A 17,046-nucleotide genomic window follows, 5' to 3' on the forward strand; every position below is an offset into this window, starting at 1 on the left:
GCTGATCAAGTACCATATTACATTGTACTTCCTTTACCTTCCTGCTATTTTAGCCATTTAATTTATTTTATGGAACTTTACGGGTTAACTTAACTTGACCTTTAAAGTTTAAATTGATCTTTACACGGAAACCATTAATCAAGTATTTCTCTTCCCGCTGATTGCTGAACTCCACTTCTAAAGAGTTACCCCAAAAAGGTTTTTTTATTTTTTTTATTTTTTTTTTTTTGGCATTGGCTTCCGCCATACAGCCAGCATCGTCTAGGTGCTTATCACTAGAATATCACTCACTCTCCATTCTTACTTATAGATACATTCGCTTCACACATTCATCATTCTACTATATACCGCTATTTACATAAACTACTGCTAATGGATGGAGCAGCACTCTGTGCTCCTGCCATCCTTCTACGAGCTTAACCAAAATTAAAATCACGTAATCCTTCTCTAAGCATTTTCTTCCATTCATTCTAATTCGGCTATAGCTTTTAAATACATTCATATTTCATTGCTAGCTCTGCTATCGACTTAAGCACATAAATGTTGGTGGAGAATATAATGTCTTCGTAGCGAAATGGTGCATCTAAATACCTGTATATATCGTCAAACATGCGTTTCCTTTCTACCACATAACGTGGACATATCATTATTACATGTTTGAAATCCTCCTCCTCATTGCAATCTACGCAAAGAGGAGAGGACCTTTTGTTGATCTTGTGTAGATACGATCCGCACACCGCGTGGTTCGCTCTCAGCCTGCTTATTGTCGTAACAACCCATTTATTAGTGACAGTTCCCTTAAACCATGGTTGTCTAGGTAACTGATCTGCCATAGTTTTATAGAATCTACCTTTATCACCATTATTGTAATCTGTCTGCCATTTTTGTAGTGCTGCTTTTGCAATTATACCCTTGATATCGGTGTGTGGTAATTTATAATTAGCCATTTCCCCACTATTGGTGGCTTCCTTTGCAAGTGTATCAACAATTTCATTCTCTTTTATACCACAATGACCCCTTACCCACAAAAAATTAATGCAGACTCCCTTCTCTTTAAAAATGGCAATAGTTTCTACAATCTCTGCGATAATGTGATTCATTCCTGTAGACTGGTTGTGTATATGTGATAATTTACACAACGCACTCTGGCTGTCACTAATAATGGTATATTTTTTCTCCGACAACGAATAAATATATTTTAAAGCCGTTAAAATAGCAATTAGCTCCGCTGTATAGATGGACGCCCAAAAAGGTTTCATTTCAATCAGGACATGACGTAATAATAAATTATATAAGTTTGAAACATTTCTAAGAACATTGATTTTTAGTTAAACATTCATAAATATCTTTTTTAATATAAATACCATGTTTGAAGAAAATTTAATAACGTAAACTGCGGTAACAGGAAGTCATGTGAGTGTTAACAACCCATTTTTTGTGTAAATTAACTAAATTTTTCCTGTTAACAATTTTGTGTCTTTGCATACATTGCGGCCAATTAAAACAAATTCCAACTCGTTCTCATTGTTTGTTTTCATACACACGATTGGACGATAATGTAAACAAAATGGCCGAGTTGAATTAACAAATAATGCAAATCTCGTAACTGGATTATCTTCCAACAAACAAATTAACGATTTGGATTTGTAATTGCCGGATTGAAATTCAATATTATATTGTTATATAGGGTAATATTATATTAACGTATTCAATAGAGTGGGTAGTCAGCTGAATGATGGATATTTACAATACGTTGAAAAATGTGATTTGGTTGGCAGTACTGGATAAAATCAGCTGGTATGTTTATTGTATCCCTGATCGGTATCAGAGAGTTTCACTTCAGTGTTTGTGGCGGAGGCGGAGCATTCCAATCAGTTTAATTTTTTGATGAAGGACTTGACCAACAGTTTCAAATTCATCTTTGTAAAATCGAAAAAGGTAACTAGATCAACATCCGTTTGTGAATTGCAAATCGAATATCGTCAGAGAACTTCCGGTGCGCTGTAACACACTCTTGTACAGTCTGACTGAAGAGTTGATCGAAAAAAAATAATACCAACTTTACATATTGGGCCGTTCGCTGCACAATTCGATTAACTTTATAAAAACAAAAAAGGTGCGATCAAAATAATGTAAATTGTTTTTTAAAAATTCTGTTTATGATATAAATTCAAGTAAATTTGCCGTTATCATTGCAGCGGCTGTGAATTGAATTTGTGTTGAATTATTGCAACGATTTACATCTATCTACAGGAAGGTTTTAATAATATATACTCTAATCGATATATTATAATTCGATTAATTAAAATCTGGTTTTAAATACTCACATGACATTCGTTGTTGTTTTTTTGCCTTTTTTTTTTGGCATTGGCTTTCGCCATACAGCCAGCATCGTCTAGGTGCTTATCACTAGCATATCACTCACTCTCCATTCTTACTTATAAATACATTCGCTTCACACATTCATCCCTCTACTACGAGGGTCGTTTGAAAAGTCCGTGCAAAGTCAGAGAGATAGCACCACTGGCGCGTATCGAGGTTATGTTTAGTTAGTAGCATCTCTTGGAAGAACACACACCAAGTTTCAGCCAGATCGGTCTATTTCTTTGTGTTTGGCATTCGTTTGAATCGAGGAAGTCGAGTGATTTTCAAAAAATGGACGAAAAAGAATTTCGTGTGTTGATTAAACACTACTTTATGAAAGGCAAAACGCCTCAGGAGACTAAAGAGAAGCTTGATAAACATTATGGTGACTCTGCACCTTCGATTAGAACAGTTTATAAGTGGTTTCAAAATTTTCGGAGTGGCCATAGGGGCACAAGTGACGCTGAACGTTCTGGACGCCCTGTTGAGGTTACTACTCCAGAAATCATTGATAAAATCCATGATATGGTGATGGATGACAGAAGAGTGAAGGTGCGTGAGATTGCTAGTGCTGTGGGCATCTCGAATGAGCGGGTACATAATATTTTGCATCAACATTTGGACATGACAAAGCTATCCGCAAGATTGGTGCCGCGATTGCTCACGCTTGACCAAAAACGAAATCGTGTGAAGTGTTGCAAGGACGGTTTGCAGCTGTTCCAGAAGAATCCGCAGGACTTTAAGCGTCGTTTCGTCATTGTGGATGAAACATGGATACATCACTACACTCCTGAGACCAAAGAACAATCTAAACAATGGGTTACCAAGGGGGAATCTGCGCCAAAAAAGGCGAAGACCGTTCCTTCGGCCGGAAAGATTATGGCGACTGTCTTTTGGGATTCGCAAGGAATATTCCTCATCGACTATCTGGAAAAGGGTAAAACTATTACAGGTGCATATTATTCATCGTTATTGTACCGTTTGAAAACCGAGCTGCAAGAAAAACGCCCACGATTGGCCCAGAAAAAAGTCCTTTTCCATCACGACAACGCACCAGCTCACACTTCAGCAGTTGTGGTCGCAAAATTAATGGAAATAGGGTTCCAACTCGTTTCATATCCCCCCTATTCTCCAGACTTGGCTCCTCGGACTACTATTTGTTCCCCAATATGAAGAAATGGCTGGCGGGAAAAAGATTTTATTCAAACGAGGAGGTGATTGCAGAAACGAATGGCTATTTTTCAGACTTGGACAAATCCTATTATTCGGAAGGGATCAACAAACTAGAGCAGCGTTGGACGAAGTGTATAAGCCTAAAAGGAGACTATGTTGAAAAATAAAAAAGGTTTACCCCAAAAAATTAAGTAGTTTTTATTTTTGCACGGACTTTTCAAACGACCCTCGTATTCTGCTATATGATATCCGGTTACTAAATATATATTTCAATCTGAAAAAGAAAAAACCACTTTAAAAACACCACATATGCTAACCCGCAAGACATTTCTGATAACCGAATAGTATATCCTACACAATTTGACCAAATACTGGTAAGACTACAATTTGTCATGTTTATTGTTTTGTCTGCGCTTATTATGAGTGAACATTAAATGCCGCTACCTAGACAATGTTTTATTTTAAAATGGAAAACTTATACAAACTTAACAGAACGATTTAGGTCACATATATACTTATGTTTTAATGCTCACTAAGTATTAGTAGAATGTTATTTAGTAGAGAGAATGGTATCTCTATGGAACTTTACAATTAACGTTACAAGTAAAAGCTGCTTTAAGCTTGCTGCTATAACTTTCAATAGAAGAAAAGTTCCTTGTAAGTTTTCACGCGACATTCTATGATTTAATTTCATTTTCAATTAGTTTCAATTTGTTAATTTCAGTAAGTACAATTTCAATAAATGATGAACAAGTTTATTAAAAGCTGTTAATAGCTTCCGCTAGAAGTTCAATCTTATATCCGGTTACCTAGCGCCAGACGATACGGAAGTAAATTGTAGGTCAAACTTCAGAAGAGAGTCAAAATTTCTAAATTTTATACCATTTAACTTTTATAGTGTCACAAAGTGGTAACAGGATTTCTAGTCCAGGGATGCTCGCTAGCTAAGTTTAAGGCGATGTTAGGAGGAGATCTTTGAAAGTTGGGCGAGGACATGCTCTTAGTCCAGTAGCTAAGACCTGGCAGCAGTTTCCAAGGGATACCTTTCTTTTCTTCTTTGAACCAGAATTCAAGTCCATCCTCACTAGCTTCTGCTGATCAAGGCACATCTTGGGTCTGTCAAGTAATTGGTCTCGAACTTCTCACGAAGACTAAGGCGAGTGCCTGAGCCGAGAAATCTTATGCCTTATGATTAAACATTTTTAGCAAACTTCAGCTCCGAATAGAAATAGCTCACAACCACAGGAGTTTTGTTCGGAGCAGGTTCTGCTTATTTTCCGTTTGTATCTACAACCACACGCTGCCATAATTCACGCAGTAACAGAAATGCATTTAATAGTAGTGAACTCCCACACAAATTAGGTTCCCCTACAAGATGTAAACCGGATGTCTGTCACACAATTATGCATCCACACTAGTTTTATATTTATTACATATTTTTTTTATTTCAAAATTCTTTCAATTAATAAATTAGATGCGACAGAAATGCTCCTTAACATTCCTTTTCGCAACATAGTAAATGCAGTCTGTTGAAGAATGTAGTAAAATTGTTTAAGTTAACAGCGGTCATGCGCTCATAATTCCCCAGGGTAGACATTTAGAGGCGCCCCTAAACAAACTGAAATTAGCCAGCATTGCCCCCCCTCTCCGACAACCTAACTAGGATAGTTTCTCAAGGTCATTTACATGTTTTAACAATTTTACAAAGTTATTTTTATCAAATTCTCCCACACTGCAAGGAATTGTGTTAGGTTATTCATTTGAAGAGAGAGAGATAGAGAGAAAGAAAGAGCAGAATTAACAAAATTTAGAACAGAATAAAGAATTCTGCAGTAAAAAAAAAAAAGGTCTGTTTGTTTCGATAAGAAAATTTAACAATTTTGTAGCAACAGTAAGGGGTAGGTGTTGGTCTAGTGGTCAAGAGAGTGGCTTTGTATGGTGGAGATCACCAGTTCGAATCCCGCATATGACTACTTTTTATTTGTTATAAAAAATTGTTTATAGCAAAGTATGTGCTTCCGTCCTCGCTGACGACACCTAATTGGTAGTTGGACGTTAAGCCCTGCCTGAAAAAGTAGGCAATTACTTTACTTTACCTAGTAATAGAATACAGGAGCACAGGAGTGCTCTGTGTGGTGGGGTTAGTTGGGGTAATTAATCCTAGTGACAAGATTAACATAAAAATTAAGCCAAAATAACCAAAATTTTACATCTCATTTAGCAGACTGTAAGTATCACTTAATTAAAAAGATTTACGCACAAATCTGCAAAGGATCCAGTCAATGCTGTCTAAAATTCTTCGCACTATAGTAAACGCTCTTTTCTACGACACCAATCAAACCATTCACACAGACTTAAACATTCCTTCCGTCACACATGTTGCAAAAACACGTCACAGAGAATTGCATCTTAACATTCAAACACATCACAATCCACTGGTACAACAACTATCTTCCAGAACATTTCCAGACTACACTTCTAGACGTCTTAAAAGACAGTGGCCTCACGAACTCCTCTCTGATGAAGAGAGTCAGTAGAATGTAGAATGTTATTGGAGTGTTACCGCTGGGTAACTTCTTCACTCTGATGTGTGAATAATGCTTATTGTTACCCTTGTTGCTTATAACGCAAAATGCGTTGATTGTAACTAAATAAATTATTAAAAAAAAAAAGAAGAAGTTTATTTAGCGTAAGAGTAAGTATTACGATCTTAGGGCAGTTTAGTTAAAAAGGGCAGATTAACAGTTTGATAGCCCTAAAGTAGTTTCTTTTTTTTACTTCATAAAATCTCTTCTTGATTGACTTCAATCCATGGAATTAATTAAAAATTGTAAAACTTAATAATTGGCAACTTTAATCTATGAGGAATTCGATTGTTGGACTTGTATTTTATTGGCTGAGGCGTAGCCAGTGATGGCGCAGAGAACACAAAACCCTAATATTGAAGATACCTAGTTTATTAATCTTGAATGTTTTTTTCATTAAGTTGGTTCAAAAGATGCTGTTCTACTTTGTTCTTTTGCACTTCTTATCTCTTGCATATTTCAATATTCCCTTTCTTGTTGAACACTAAATTTACTTTAAAAACTGCTTTTATACGATTCTCTGCTATTCTCTTAGCCCTTCACAAATCTGGTGCCAAACCTTACCATGTGACTTTTATGGAACTTATATTACATGATTTTCTTTGTAAAGAAAAAGAAATATGTAGTGAAGTCAATATCTACATCATCAGATTAATCTACCTCTGAACATGAATGTAAGTCCGAAACAGATCTGGGATACAATAAACGTGCAATCAAAGATATCCAGCACTGCGGAATAAATTCCGGATTCCGGACACAATCAATTTTAAAATTTTATCTAATTAAATTTTTTTCAGTAAGTTAAAATTACCGTGAGTTTTTCACTCGCTAGATTTTTGGCAATATCTTTTTCCTTATTAAGGGATAACGCGAGCTGTGTTTTGTACGACGGTTGATGTACCATATTTCTAATATTGATCGAGCCTTCCAGTATACTGTTAAAGGGCCAATTAAATTCAAACTTTACACTGTTGGGGTTGTAACGTATGAATTATCTAGACGCAGGGGTCGCCAAACATTTTTGATCATGGACGACCTCTATATAATTTTTCGAACCTCCCATAAAAGTAATTTTCAGTTAATTAAAAATAAAACTATCTATTAGGTACTGTGTTAGTACATTTATTTTATGATTTTAAATATTTATTAAAGTAATTTTACATTGTGTAACAAATAGTTATATGAAAAATATCTTAATGTTGAAATTTAAATACCCTAATATTCATTAAATAATAAGTAAATATAAATAAGTAAAGTAACTACAGTATTGCTTCTTAATTAATGAGATAGGTGTGCCCTGGTGTTTCTTTGCAAGGTTCTCTATATTGGGTTCGAAATTGTTTTTCCTTCGACCCCCAATCGACTTCCTGGCTCAGATCGACCCTCTACTTTTGACGTGAATACGTCTTTAAATTTGCTATCATATGGAGGCAATCCAAAAAACCTAATGATAACAAAATCGGGGGATACAGTTTGGCATTATAGTTTCGAATCTATCGTCTACATCCAAAATTAAATTAGACCACTGGATAGCTGGACCAATGGATCAAAAGAATCCATTACGATAAACGAGGACTGTGACGCATCGCGCGCGGTGGAGGAGGAAGCGCCGCCATTTTGAGATCATTTTGCTGCGTATCGAGATTTGCAATTATAACTTTTGACTCGGAGAAGCTACGATGTTCGTTTAAGTTTTAATCGTCAGCTGTCGTCATAATCTATCGATTGTATATAAAACATTAGTGTAAAATAGTGACAGTGAATATAATAAGGTGTTAGAATAAAAAAATATTATCAAAAATATATAATGTCGGCCTATAAGTGTCGAAAAGCCAAAACCTTGGAAAGGGCTTCTCAAGAACAATCGAATGGTAATAATAAAACACCATATGACCGAGTCAAGCTGTGCCGGGAACATAAAAGAATGAATGCGGCCGAGCGGATCAACGACGGTGTCCAGTACATCTGCAGCTGGGGCGGTTGAAATTATGCAAGTGGATGATGAAATCGCTTCTACATCGACAACGGACTGTATAGGCATAGATTGTGTTTGATCGTCGATAATGAAGACACATTCGGCAGCAGCTAGTGCACGTTTCACTACGACGTTTGTCAACAATCCATTGGGACATAAGTAACTCCGTTACGTAAACGTATTCACGCACAACACACGGCCGTGTCCATGACATAGCCACAGTTTTATTTATTAAATAGACCCCTGGGAGTCTATATAGACCATTTTGGCAACCTCTGATCTAGATACACTTTTCATTAAAGGATGCGCTATTTATTACGTATACTTTTTTTATTTTCTTTTATTGCAGTAAAAACGCTAAGTTCTCTTATCATCTTACCATCCAATTTATTAGCATTTCCGGTTTTAATTAATAGTTTTCCTTATTAATTGTTTACACTTCAAACCAGCTAAATCACGTGTTGCTAGAATTTGAAATACGCAACTTTGTTACACGCTGAAAGGCAAACCTAATTAACATGAGGGCAAACAGTTGTTAATTAATTTTACCGGAAACTCCTCTGAAAAAGCTCTAAAATAGTTTTTCCTAGGGAAATTTTGCAAATGAAAATGGTAGATTTAATTAAGTGTATCGAAGGGAAATAGCTGTTACTTTTTTTTTTTTTTCAAATAGTCATTGCTAACATGATAATAAATGAATATAAAAATAATTAGATATTCGCTGAGAAACCCCCTCATGACTTTCTTTTACCCCAATTTATGTAATAAAATTTCCCAAGTTACGTCAGCCTAGAAAGTTATACCAAAAATCTTTTATACGCAGCTATTTTTGAGAAATTTTCTCTCTAGAAAACGAAAAAAATCGATTTCCGGTTGTCTGAACTCTACAGGACCCCTTTTCGTTTTTTTTTTTTTTTTTTTTTTTTTTTTTCTGAGTCACGCTGTTCACCCACAAATAACATACTTGCCAAACTATTTTATATAAATAAAAAACTTTTTCGAATTCAGGAGCAGCTCAAAACGCTATCGATTACACTAACTTCCTCTTCCTGTAGTGGAGATATCCTCGTCATCAATGTTTTAAATTTCTTTCCTCTATTCACTTTATAAAACTTTTTTAAAAAATTATTGACAGATTTTTGCCAGCAAAGGAAGCTGCGGAATGCTGTAATTATTTGCCCAAAAAATAAGTTCAACTAGAAAACAAATTGCACTAAATGCAAGAATGTTGAATAAGTTTTCCACCACAGAGTTCTAAAGAGAACTTACAAGTTTTTGCTTTGTGGAAATTCTCTTGCAGTAGAATTGAGATAGAGAATTAGATTTCCATTTTAAAGTAGAAACAAGGAAATATAAATAATTAAGCTTCCGTGTTTTCAATTAAGGAACTTTACTTTCCATTCTTAAAATCTACTTCCCTTTTAAGGTACAAAAAAAGGGGAAAGAGATAAGTTTTCCTTATCTTACTGGGAGTGTAATTCCTGGACTAAATCTGTCTCCAAGATTACTGTTCTTCGCGACAATAGCCAGCCCAGGTATCTCAGTCATTCATTGTCTTGCAAGATAATTTCCACCATCTTCGTAGAGTATTGTTCGTAGTTTTTGGCGGCTGATTCATTAATCTAGAAGGAAGTAAGATTATGGCTAAATTCTGTTATTTTTTTTTTTTTTTTTTTGCACTACAAAAATGGCCAAGACAGATTAACAGTAATGGTAATGAAGGGAGATTTTATAAAACTATGTGTAGATCAGTTACCTAGACAACCATGGTTTAAGGGGACTGTCACTGAATAAATGGGTTGTTACGAGACAATAAGCAGGCTGAGAGCGAACCACGCGGTGTGTGGATCGTATCTTCACAGGATCAACAAAAAGGTCCTCTCTCCTCTTTGCGTTGATTGCAGTGAGGAGGAGGAGGATTTCAAACATATAATAATGATACGTCCACGTATGACGACATACACTGGTAATTTAGATGCACCATTTTGCTAGGAAGACATAATATTCTCCACCAACTTAAATCTGCTTAAATCTGAGCTAAGAAATATGAATGTATTTAAAAGTTATAGCCGATTAGAATGAATGGAAGAAAATGATTAGAGAAGGATTACGTGATTTTAATTTGGGTTAAGCTATAAGGATGGCAGGAATATAGAGTACTGATCCATCCATTAGTTGTAAGTTTGTATGTAAATAGTTGTATATATACGAGGGTCGTTTGAAAAGTCCGTGCAAAAATAAAAACTACTTAATTTTTTGGGGTAAACCTTTTTTATTTTTCAACATAGTCTCCTTTTAGGCTTATACACTTCGTCCAACGCTGCTCTAGTTTGTTGATCCCTTCCGAATAATAGGATTTGTCCAAGTCTGAAAAATAGCCATTCGTTTCTGCAATCACATCCTCGTTTGAATAAAATCTTTTTCCCGCCAGCCATTTCTTCATATTGGGGAACAAATAGTAGTCCGAGGGAGCCAAGTCTGGAGTATAGGGGGGATGTGAAACGAGTTGGAACCCTATTTCCATTAATTTTGCGACCACAACTGCTGAGGTGTGAGCTGGTGCGTTGTCGTGATAGAAAAGGATTTTTTTGTGGGCCAATCGTGGGCGTTTGTCTTGCAGCTCAGTTTTCAAACGGTCCAACAACGATGAATAATATACACCTGTAATAGTTTTACCCTTTTCCAGATAGTCGATGAGGATTATTCCTTGCGAATCCCAAAAGGGGGTCGCCATAATCTTTCCGGCCGAAGGTACGGTCTTCGCCTTTTTTGGCGCAGATTCCCCCTTGGTAACCCATTGTTTAGATTGTTCTTTGGTCTCAGGAGTGTAGTGATGTATCCATGTTTCATCCACAGTGACGAAACGACGCTTAAAGTCCTGCGGATTCTTCTAGAACAGCTGCAAACCGTCCTTGCAACACTTCACACGATTTCGTTTTTGGTCAAGCGTGAGCAATCGCGGCACCCATCTTGAGGATAGCTTTGTCATGTCCAAATGTTGATGCAAAATATTATGTACCCGTTCATTCGAAATGCCCACAGCACTAGCAATCTCACGCACCTTCACTCTTCTGTCATCCATCACCATATCATGGGTTTTATCAATGATTTCTGGAGTAGTAACCTCAACAGGGCGTCCAGAACGTTCAGCGTCACTTGTGCCCTTATGGCCACTCCGAAAATTTTGAAACCACTTATAAACTGTTCTAATCGAAGGTGCAGAGTCACCATAATGTTTATCAAGCTTCTCTTTAGTCTCCTGAGGCGTTTTGCCTTTCATAAAGTAGTGTTTAATCAACACACGAAATTCTTTTTCGTCCATTTTTTGAAAATCACTCGACTTCCTCGATTCAAACGAATGCCAAACACAAAGAAATAGACCGATCTGGCTGAAACTTGGCGTGTGTTCTTCCAAGAGATGCTACTAACTAAACATAACCTCGATACGCGCCAATGGTGCTATCTCTCTGATTTTGCACGGACTTTTCAAACGAACCTCGTATTCTGCTTATCATGAATACGCTATTACTACTTCCTCATACTATACTACAAAAGAAGAAGTATTGCGATCGCATCCAAATTTTTATTTTGAGGTCCCTTTAAGTCCAACAAAGTGCGTTTTTTGCTACTTAGTCTATCTTCCTCTTTGTGTCAATGAGTATTTTTTGTATTTTAATTAATTTTCCTCGAGTTGGTAACCCTGTATAACATGATATCCTATACTGTACGTTACTTGTGTTATACATGATTTTTTTTACAATAAATTGTGATTATTTACAATCAGTTACTACTATTCAAATAAACATAACAAATAATGGTATTGCATGAATTTTTTAATATTTATAGTAAAAAGCAATCAACTAATAAGTATTTAATATAAACAAGAAAATTTAAATAAAAAAGTAAATTAATTGAACTGTAGTTAAACTTTGTGAAGTATTTACGAACTCATAAATCTACAATTATTACTAGAAAAAGTTCTGAAGAATTCGATTTAGAATAATATTGTAAGAAGGGTGGATAGATTCCTTCTAAAATGATAAGAAAGTTACATGAATTACGTAAACGTTCAGAGTTTGAAAAAAAAAAAAGTTTGCAAGTTAGAACTTGCAGAATAGTACCAAGAAAAAGTCAAGTGAGTGTGCACATCAAATTGTATTTTAATTTTTAATCTGGGGCCTTAGTAGCACTTTATAAACAATTTATACGACTGATTCTGAAAACTGGTTCGTTCACAAAAACACAAAATGAATGAATATGGTTTAAGTGATCAAACAATACAACCAGAACTAAATTTGGTTCAATTAAATAAATAAAGATAGTATCTTTGTTTCCCTAGAACTGTGGACAAGTACCATTCTGATCTGACCCTTGACACAGATACCTATAATGGATGTATTCATAATTTTGGAAAATAAAAAAAAAGTTACATTTTTTAAAACATTGGGAGGGCGATTTAATAAAAAAAAAAAGGGTAACGTATCGACATGTCATGACATGTTGACATACAAAACTGAAGGTAACGGAGGGGGTTTGGGGGTTGGTGTTGTGGAGGGACAATAGTGTTCATGAATGAAATCTATAAAAGTAGTATTATTTCTTTATTATTCTATGATTTAAAAATAAATAAATAAATAAATAAAAGCTTGATATTTTCGTGAAAATCTATGTTTTATGAACAAATACTCGATGATCTAACTTTATACCATTTTCCTAATAAAATTTTAAAACAAAATTATCAACATTAAATTACATGTGGTAAAACCAGCTGATAATTGAGCTCCAAACATGCATTTGAACACGATCTAGCGGCAGTACAAGTAACTATTGTTTATTTTCTGATTCATCATTTGGGCTTTATGCGACAATTTTATTTCTTATCTGGAATTCTACGAGTGTTTTGGTGGTATCTTAATCCTGGTTTAACAATGACTTAATCTCCTGGATTGCAGGTCCAGCAATGTCAGCGTTTAGTTCCAGAAAATACTGGGAAGGTCTCTATGTATGTCAAGAAATGTGACTCTATGTAACTTAAAAGTAGCCTCTCCAGAGCCTATAACGAAAAAATGTGACTGAACGGTATAGTGAAGGCCCTGATTGTACAAAATGTTCGTTTCTCTCTAAAGGGATCTAGTAAAAATTAGAAATTTATTGGGAATCTCTAGTGTTTTATAAGTATGTTCTGTCAGTATTAAAATCATCAGGTCGATTTTTAAGATCACTTATTACTTTCCATGGATATTCTGCTCACCAGAAAATTATTAATGATTTAATGAGTAAAGTTTTGAGTAAAATTCCTTTTTAGTGATTAAATTACTCAAGAGATGTCGCAATTGTGGGGACGAATTTTTAAAAACACAATCACAAACAAATAGATAACCAAAGTTCTAAATCATTTGAAACCCAAGTTAAATATTATTTATTTAAATAATAAATGTTTTTTATTATTAGTATTAATTGTACAAGTTATTAATTGCATCAGGTAAACTTGTATCATTCATAAAAAGTTCAATATATTTCTGGTTTTAAGTTCTTAAAAAGTCCCTGCTCTTATTCTCCAAATATGCATTTGAACACAATCTAGCGGCAGTACATGTAACTATTGCTTATTTTCTGGTTTGTCATTTGGACTTTATGCGACATCTAGCGGGGAAACCAGCAACTTTGTTTATTTGTAATGGTATTTCTTCTACTGCTACTTTTTATTCGAGTAGATTTTCAATTTCTGTATTTTCACAGGAAATATTTGTTTTAAGGTTCTTTGAATATTTAAAAGTGTTGTTTTTTGGTGTGTGAGTGTGTTTTGAGGGTGGGTTTTTTATTAAATTGATTAACTTTCGTTTTGGGGCAATTTCTTATGTAGATGTTTGGGGTAAGTTTCTCCTATATAAGATATCAGTGTTATAAACAGTTTTATTAACTGTATGATGTTATTTAGGATTTAATATGATTTCAATATTTGGAGTGTGAAGAAAAGTTACGAGTTTGAACTTAAATAACACTGAAAGAACGTGGTGTAAGTGTTCACACCACTTTTTTTACTTTATTATACTAAACTATATCATTAAAAAATTTCCACTACAGAAGATCTATGCCGGCTTCTAGTCTTTTTCTCTCTAAATACATTAGTGTACACTGTAACAGTATTTAGAGCTGTCTTGCCTAGTTTAAGGTTCTCATGAGGTCTACTGTTTATTTTTATTGTGCTTTTTAGTAAAATAGCTTAATTATTCTATTAACGTTTACTTACTTTTCTTGAATAACATTCTTGAACACTTTGTAATTTAGTGTATTACAGCAGTCATATGTTTATCTAAATGTAACCTACTGCAAGGTTGACCATAATTTGAAATTTTTCTAGGTTCATTCAGTTCAGAAGAGTACAGTAATGATATTTTAACATTGTCTTATTTTCAGTTACTTTTCGAACAAGAAATTGTCTTTCATTAAATATTATCGTAAGTTTTTCATATTTTAAAATGCTTTCAGTATCAAAACTTTCGTCAACGAAATCTCTTTTCTGTCTATTCTTAATCTTTCTTTCTTAATAACCCTCCCTTTTATTTTTCTGACTTTCTTACCCAAGTCATGCATGAGGTTTACGAAGCATACTTCAACACTTTAATAAATAATATTCTTTAAATTCAATGTTTCATTAAGAAATCTTACTCCAAGTAAATTTGCCATGGTTTTTGAACTTTATGCATGAAGAGTCGCAGAAACTTTGTCAATATGGACTTAAAGCTCGTAAATTTCAGTCCTAGTATTCATGTATATTTCAACCAAAATGGATTAATTGCTGAACTTTCTTTTGCCTTTTACATAAATGCTTAGAAAAACCTATTTCCAGACCGTGTCCTGATGTTTTGGAAGGCTTAATATTATCTTGAAATACTGTTATCTGTTTAGGATTGCCCAGGTAATTCGGTTATTATATATTTTTAAATTTTAATCATTTTGCACTTCTTTTTTTTCAGTTGCTGTGGTTGTTGCATTTTTTATCTGTTGGGCTCCATTCCATGCACAACGTTTGCTGGCTATCTATGGTTTGAATGTTGGCAGTGATAAGCACAGTTCATTACTGGTGAATGCCTACACGATTTTAACACATATCTCAGGAGTTCTATACTATGTATCAACAACCGTCAATCCTGTACTCTACAATATTATGTCGCTTAAATTCAGAGATGCTTTTAAGGTATGTTTAATTAAGTTTAAGTTTAGAAATAGATGTTTTTTTTAAGTACCCTTAAGAAAACTTTAGACTTCAAAAAGCAAAGCTTAATTGTTAGTTACTTGTTTAATTTGAATTATTTCAATCGCTTTCAACATTACTACTGAAATTTATTTTTAAATGTGCTAGAAGTACTTGATATTGATAAGGAACGTCTTATCAGTTTATTGAAGAACAATCTTGGTAGAAATCCAGCTTTGTTGTTATCTTCACTTAATCATTATTTTCTATATTTCTTACAAAATTGCTACTTGGCTAGCGATCAGTCTTGCTAACAGCAGCTAGCTAGCTAGAATCTATAAACTTGTTAGCTTAGTTAAACTCCTTGCCATCGCTACTTTTACTCTTTTTCTAGCACAGGGCATTCTCTCCTTCTTTTTCTTCTAGTTCTTAAGGAAAAGAAACTTAACAGGCTCTGCTTATTACCGTTAAAATAACTAGGGAAGTTAAGGTCGCCAACTCAAACAATAGAAAACGGTTTAGATCTATCTTTTATTTCTCTGAATTACAATTATTTAGAGCATACAAATGTAAGAGTTTTTCATAAGAAGCTATTTTTCTACTTTTACATAAAATCTAGTTGAGTTGCTTTCTTTTCCACTGCAACGTTATCAGAAGCGAATAAGAAGTCTTCTGTTGATACGTAAGGCTGGAAACATAGTGGAGCGGCGAGCAAAGCGGCGATGATAGCGAAGAGCAAAGCGGCGAAATCAAACACAAGTAAACAAATGGGACCGCGCATAGTGGCGAGCAAAGCGAAGATAGAGCAACGCTATCTATAAAGAGTGGAGCAAAGCGTTATGACATGTTTGATTTCTTCGCTCTCATCGCGCTCAATTTGTAAAGGTTATTGCTCATAGGTTATGGATATTGATACATTTATTGGTTTAGTTTGTTTAAAGAAACCTCTGTGGGACCATAATATTTGCGAAGCTACAACAGTTTTTAACAATTAATAATTAATCGTTAAAATTAATTAACAATTAGTAGTTAATGGAGAATTCAGGTAATTTTTGCTCCATTTAATTTGGTTCTCAATCCCTTAATGCTAACTTTCATCTAAATACTAGGCAAAATTAAATTACATTTTCACGTCCTAATACTTCTGATCAGAACGAATTCTCCAATCCTTCTGTAGCGTCGTACTACTCCAGTTTTTCAGCTGAATAACATTAATTTACGACTGATTTAATAATTATTAGTAATAATAAAGTGATTTAATAAAATTATTTTTTTTTTTAATTGACTAATTTCTTTTTATCTGCATACATATATTTCTATTTTGTTTTTATTTATTCTTTTCTAACCTTAAAGTAACTGCTAGGATTAATGGGGTTACACAGATTTGTATTTAGTTAATTTTTCTATATTGTACCTAACTTTTGTTGTGAGTTGTATTATTCAAAAACAATAAAATTTGATTTTGATTAATGGGGTTACACTGGGCTAGTATGTAATCAAATGTTGATCTAGACATTCGAAAATACGCATGAAACTTGCCAGGATGCTCCCGAAGGTGTTGGTACAAGTGATGAAATTCACCAAGTTCATTTTTAGACTTAATTTATGCCATGTACACTGCAGCTCCTACTACTAAGCTGCTGCAAATACCAAAGTTTCAACGAAGAATTTTCATATAAAATTATTTCCTCCATCTTGTTTTGTCAAAAGGAGAACGCGACTAAGCTCGTCACTATGTGCATGCGAATCTGTGC

General features: G+C 34.4%; 1 protein-coding gene across 1 annotated transcript in view; it reads left to right on the forward strand.

Annotated features, from left to right (window-relative positions):
• LOC141457918 (pyrokinin-1 receptor-like) overlaps window positions 1-17,046 on the forward strand; it is a 136,203-nt gene that overhangs the window by 113,734 nt on the left and 5,423 nt on the right. The window contains exon 5 of the mRNA XM_074135319.1: window positions 15,075-15,295. Coding sequence (XP_073991420.1) covers window positions 15,075-15,295 — 221 coding nt within the window. The remainder of the gene's footprint in view (window positions 1-15,074; window positions 15,296-17,046) is intronic.

The sequence above is a fragment of the Rhodnius prolixus genome, unplaced genomic scaffold (assembly GCF_049639745.1).
Source record: "Rhodnius prolixus isolate KJV_2025 unplaced genomic scaffold, Rpr scaffold_5, whole genome shotgun sequence".
NCBI lineage: Eukaryota > Metazoa > Arthropoda > Insecta > Hemiptera > Reduviidae > Rhodnius > Rhodnius prolixus.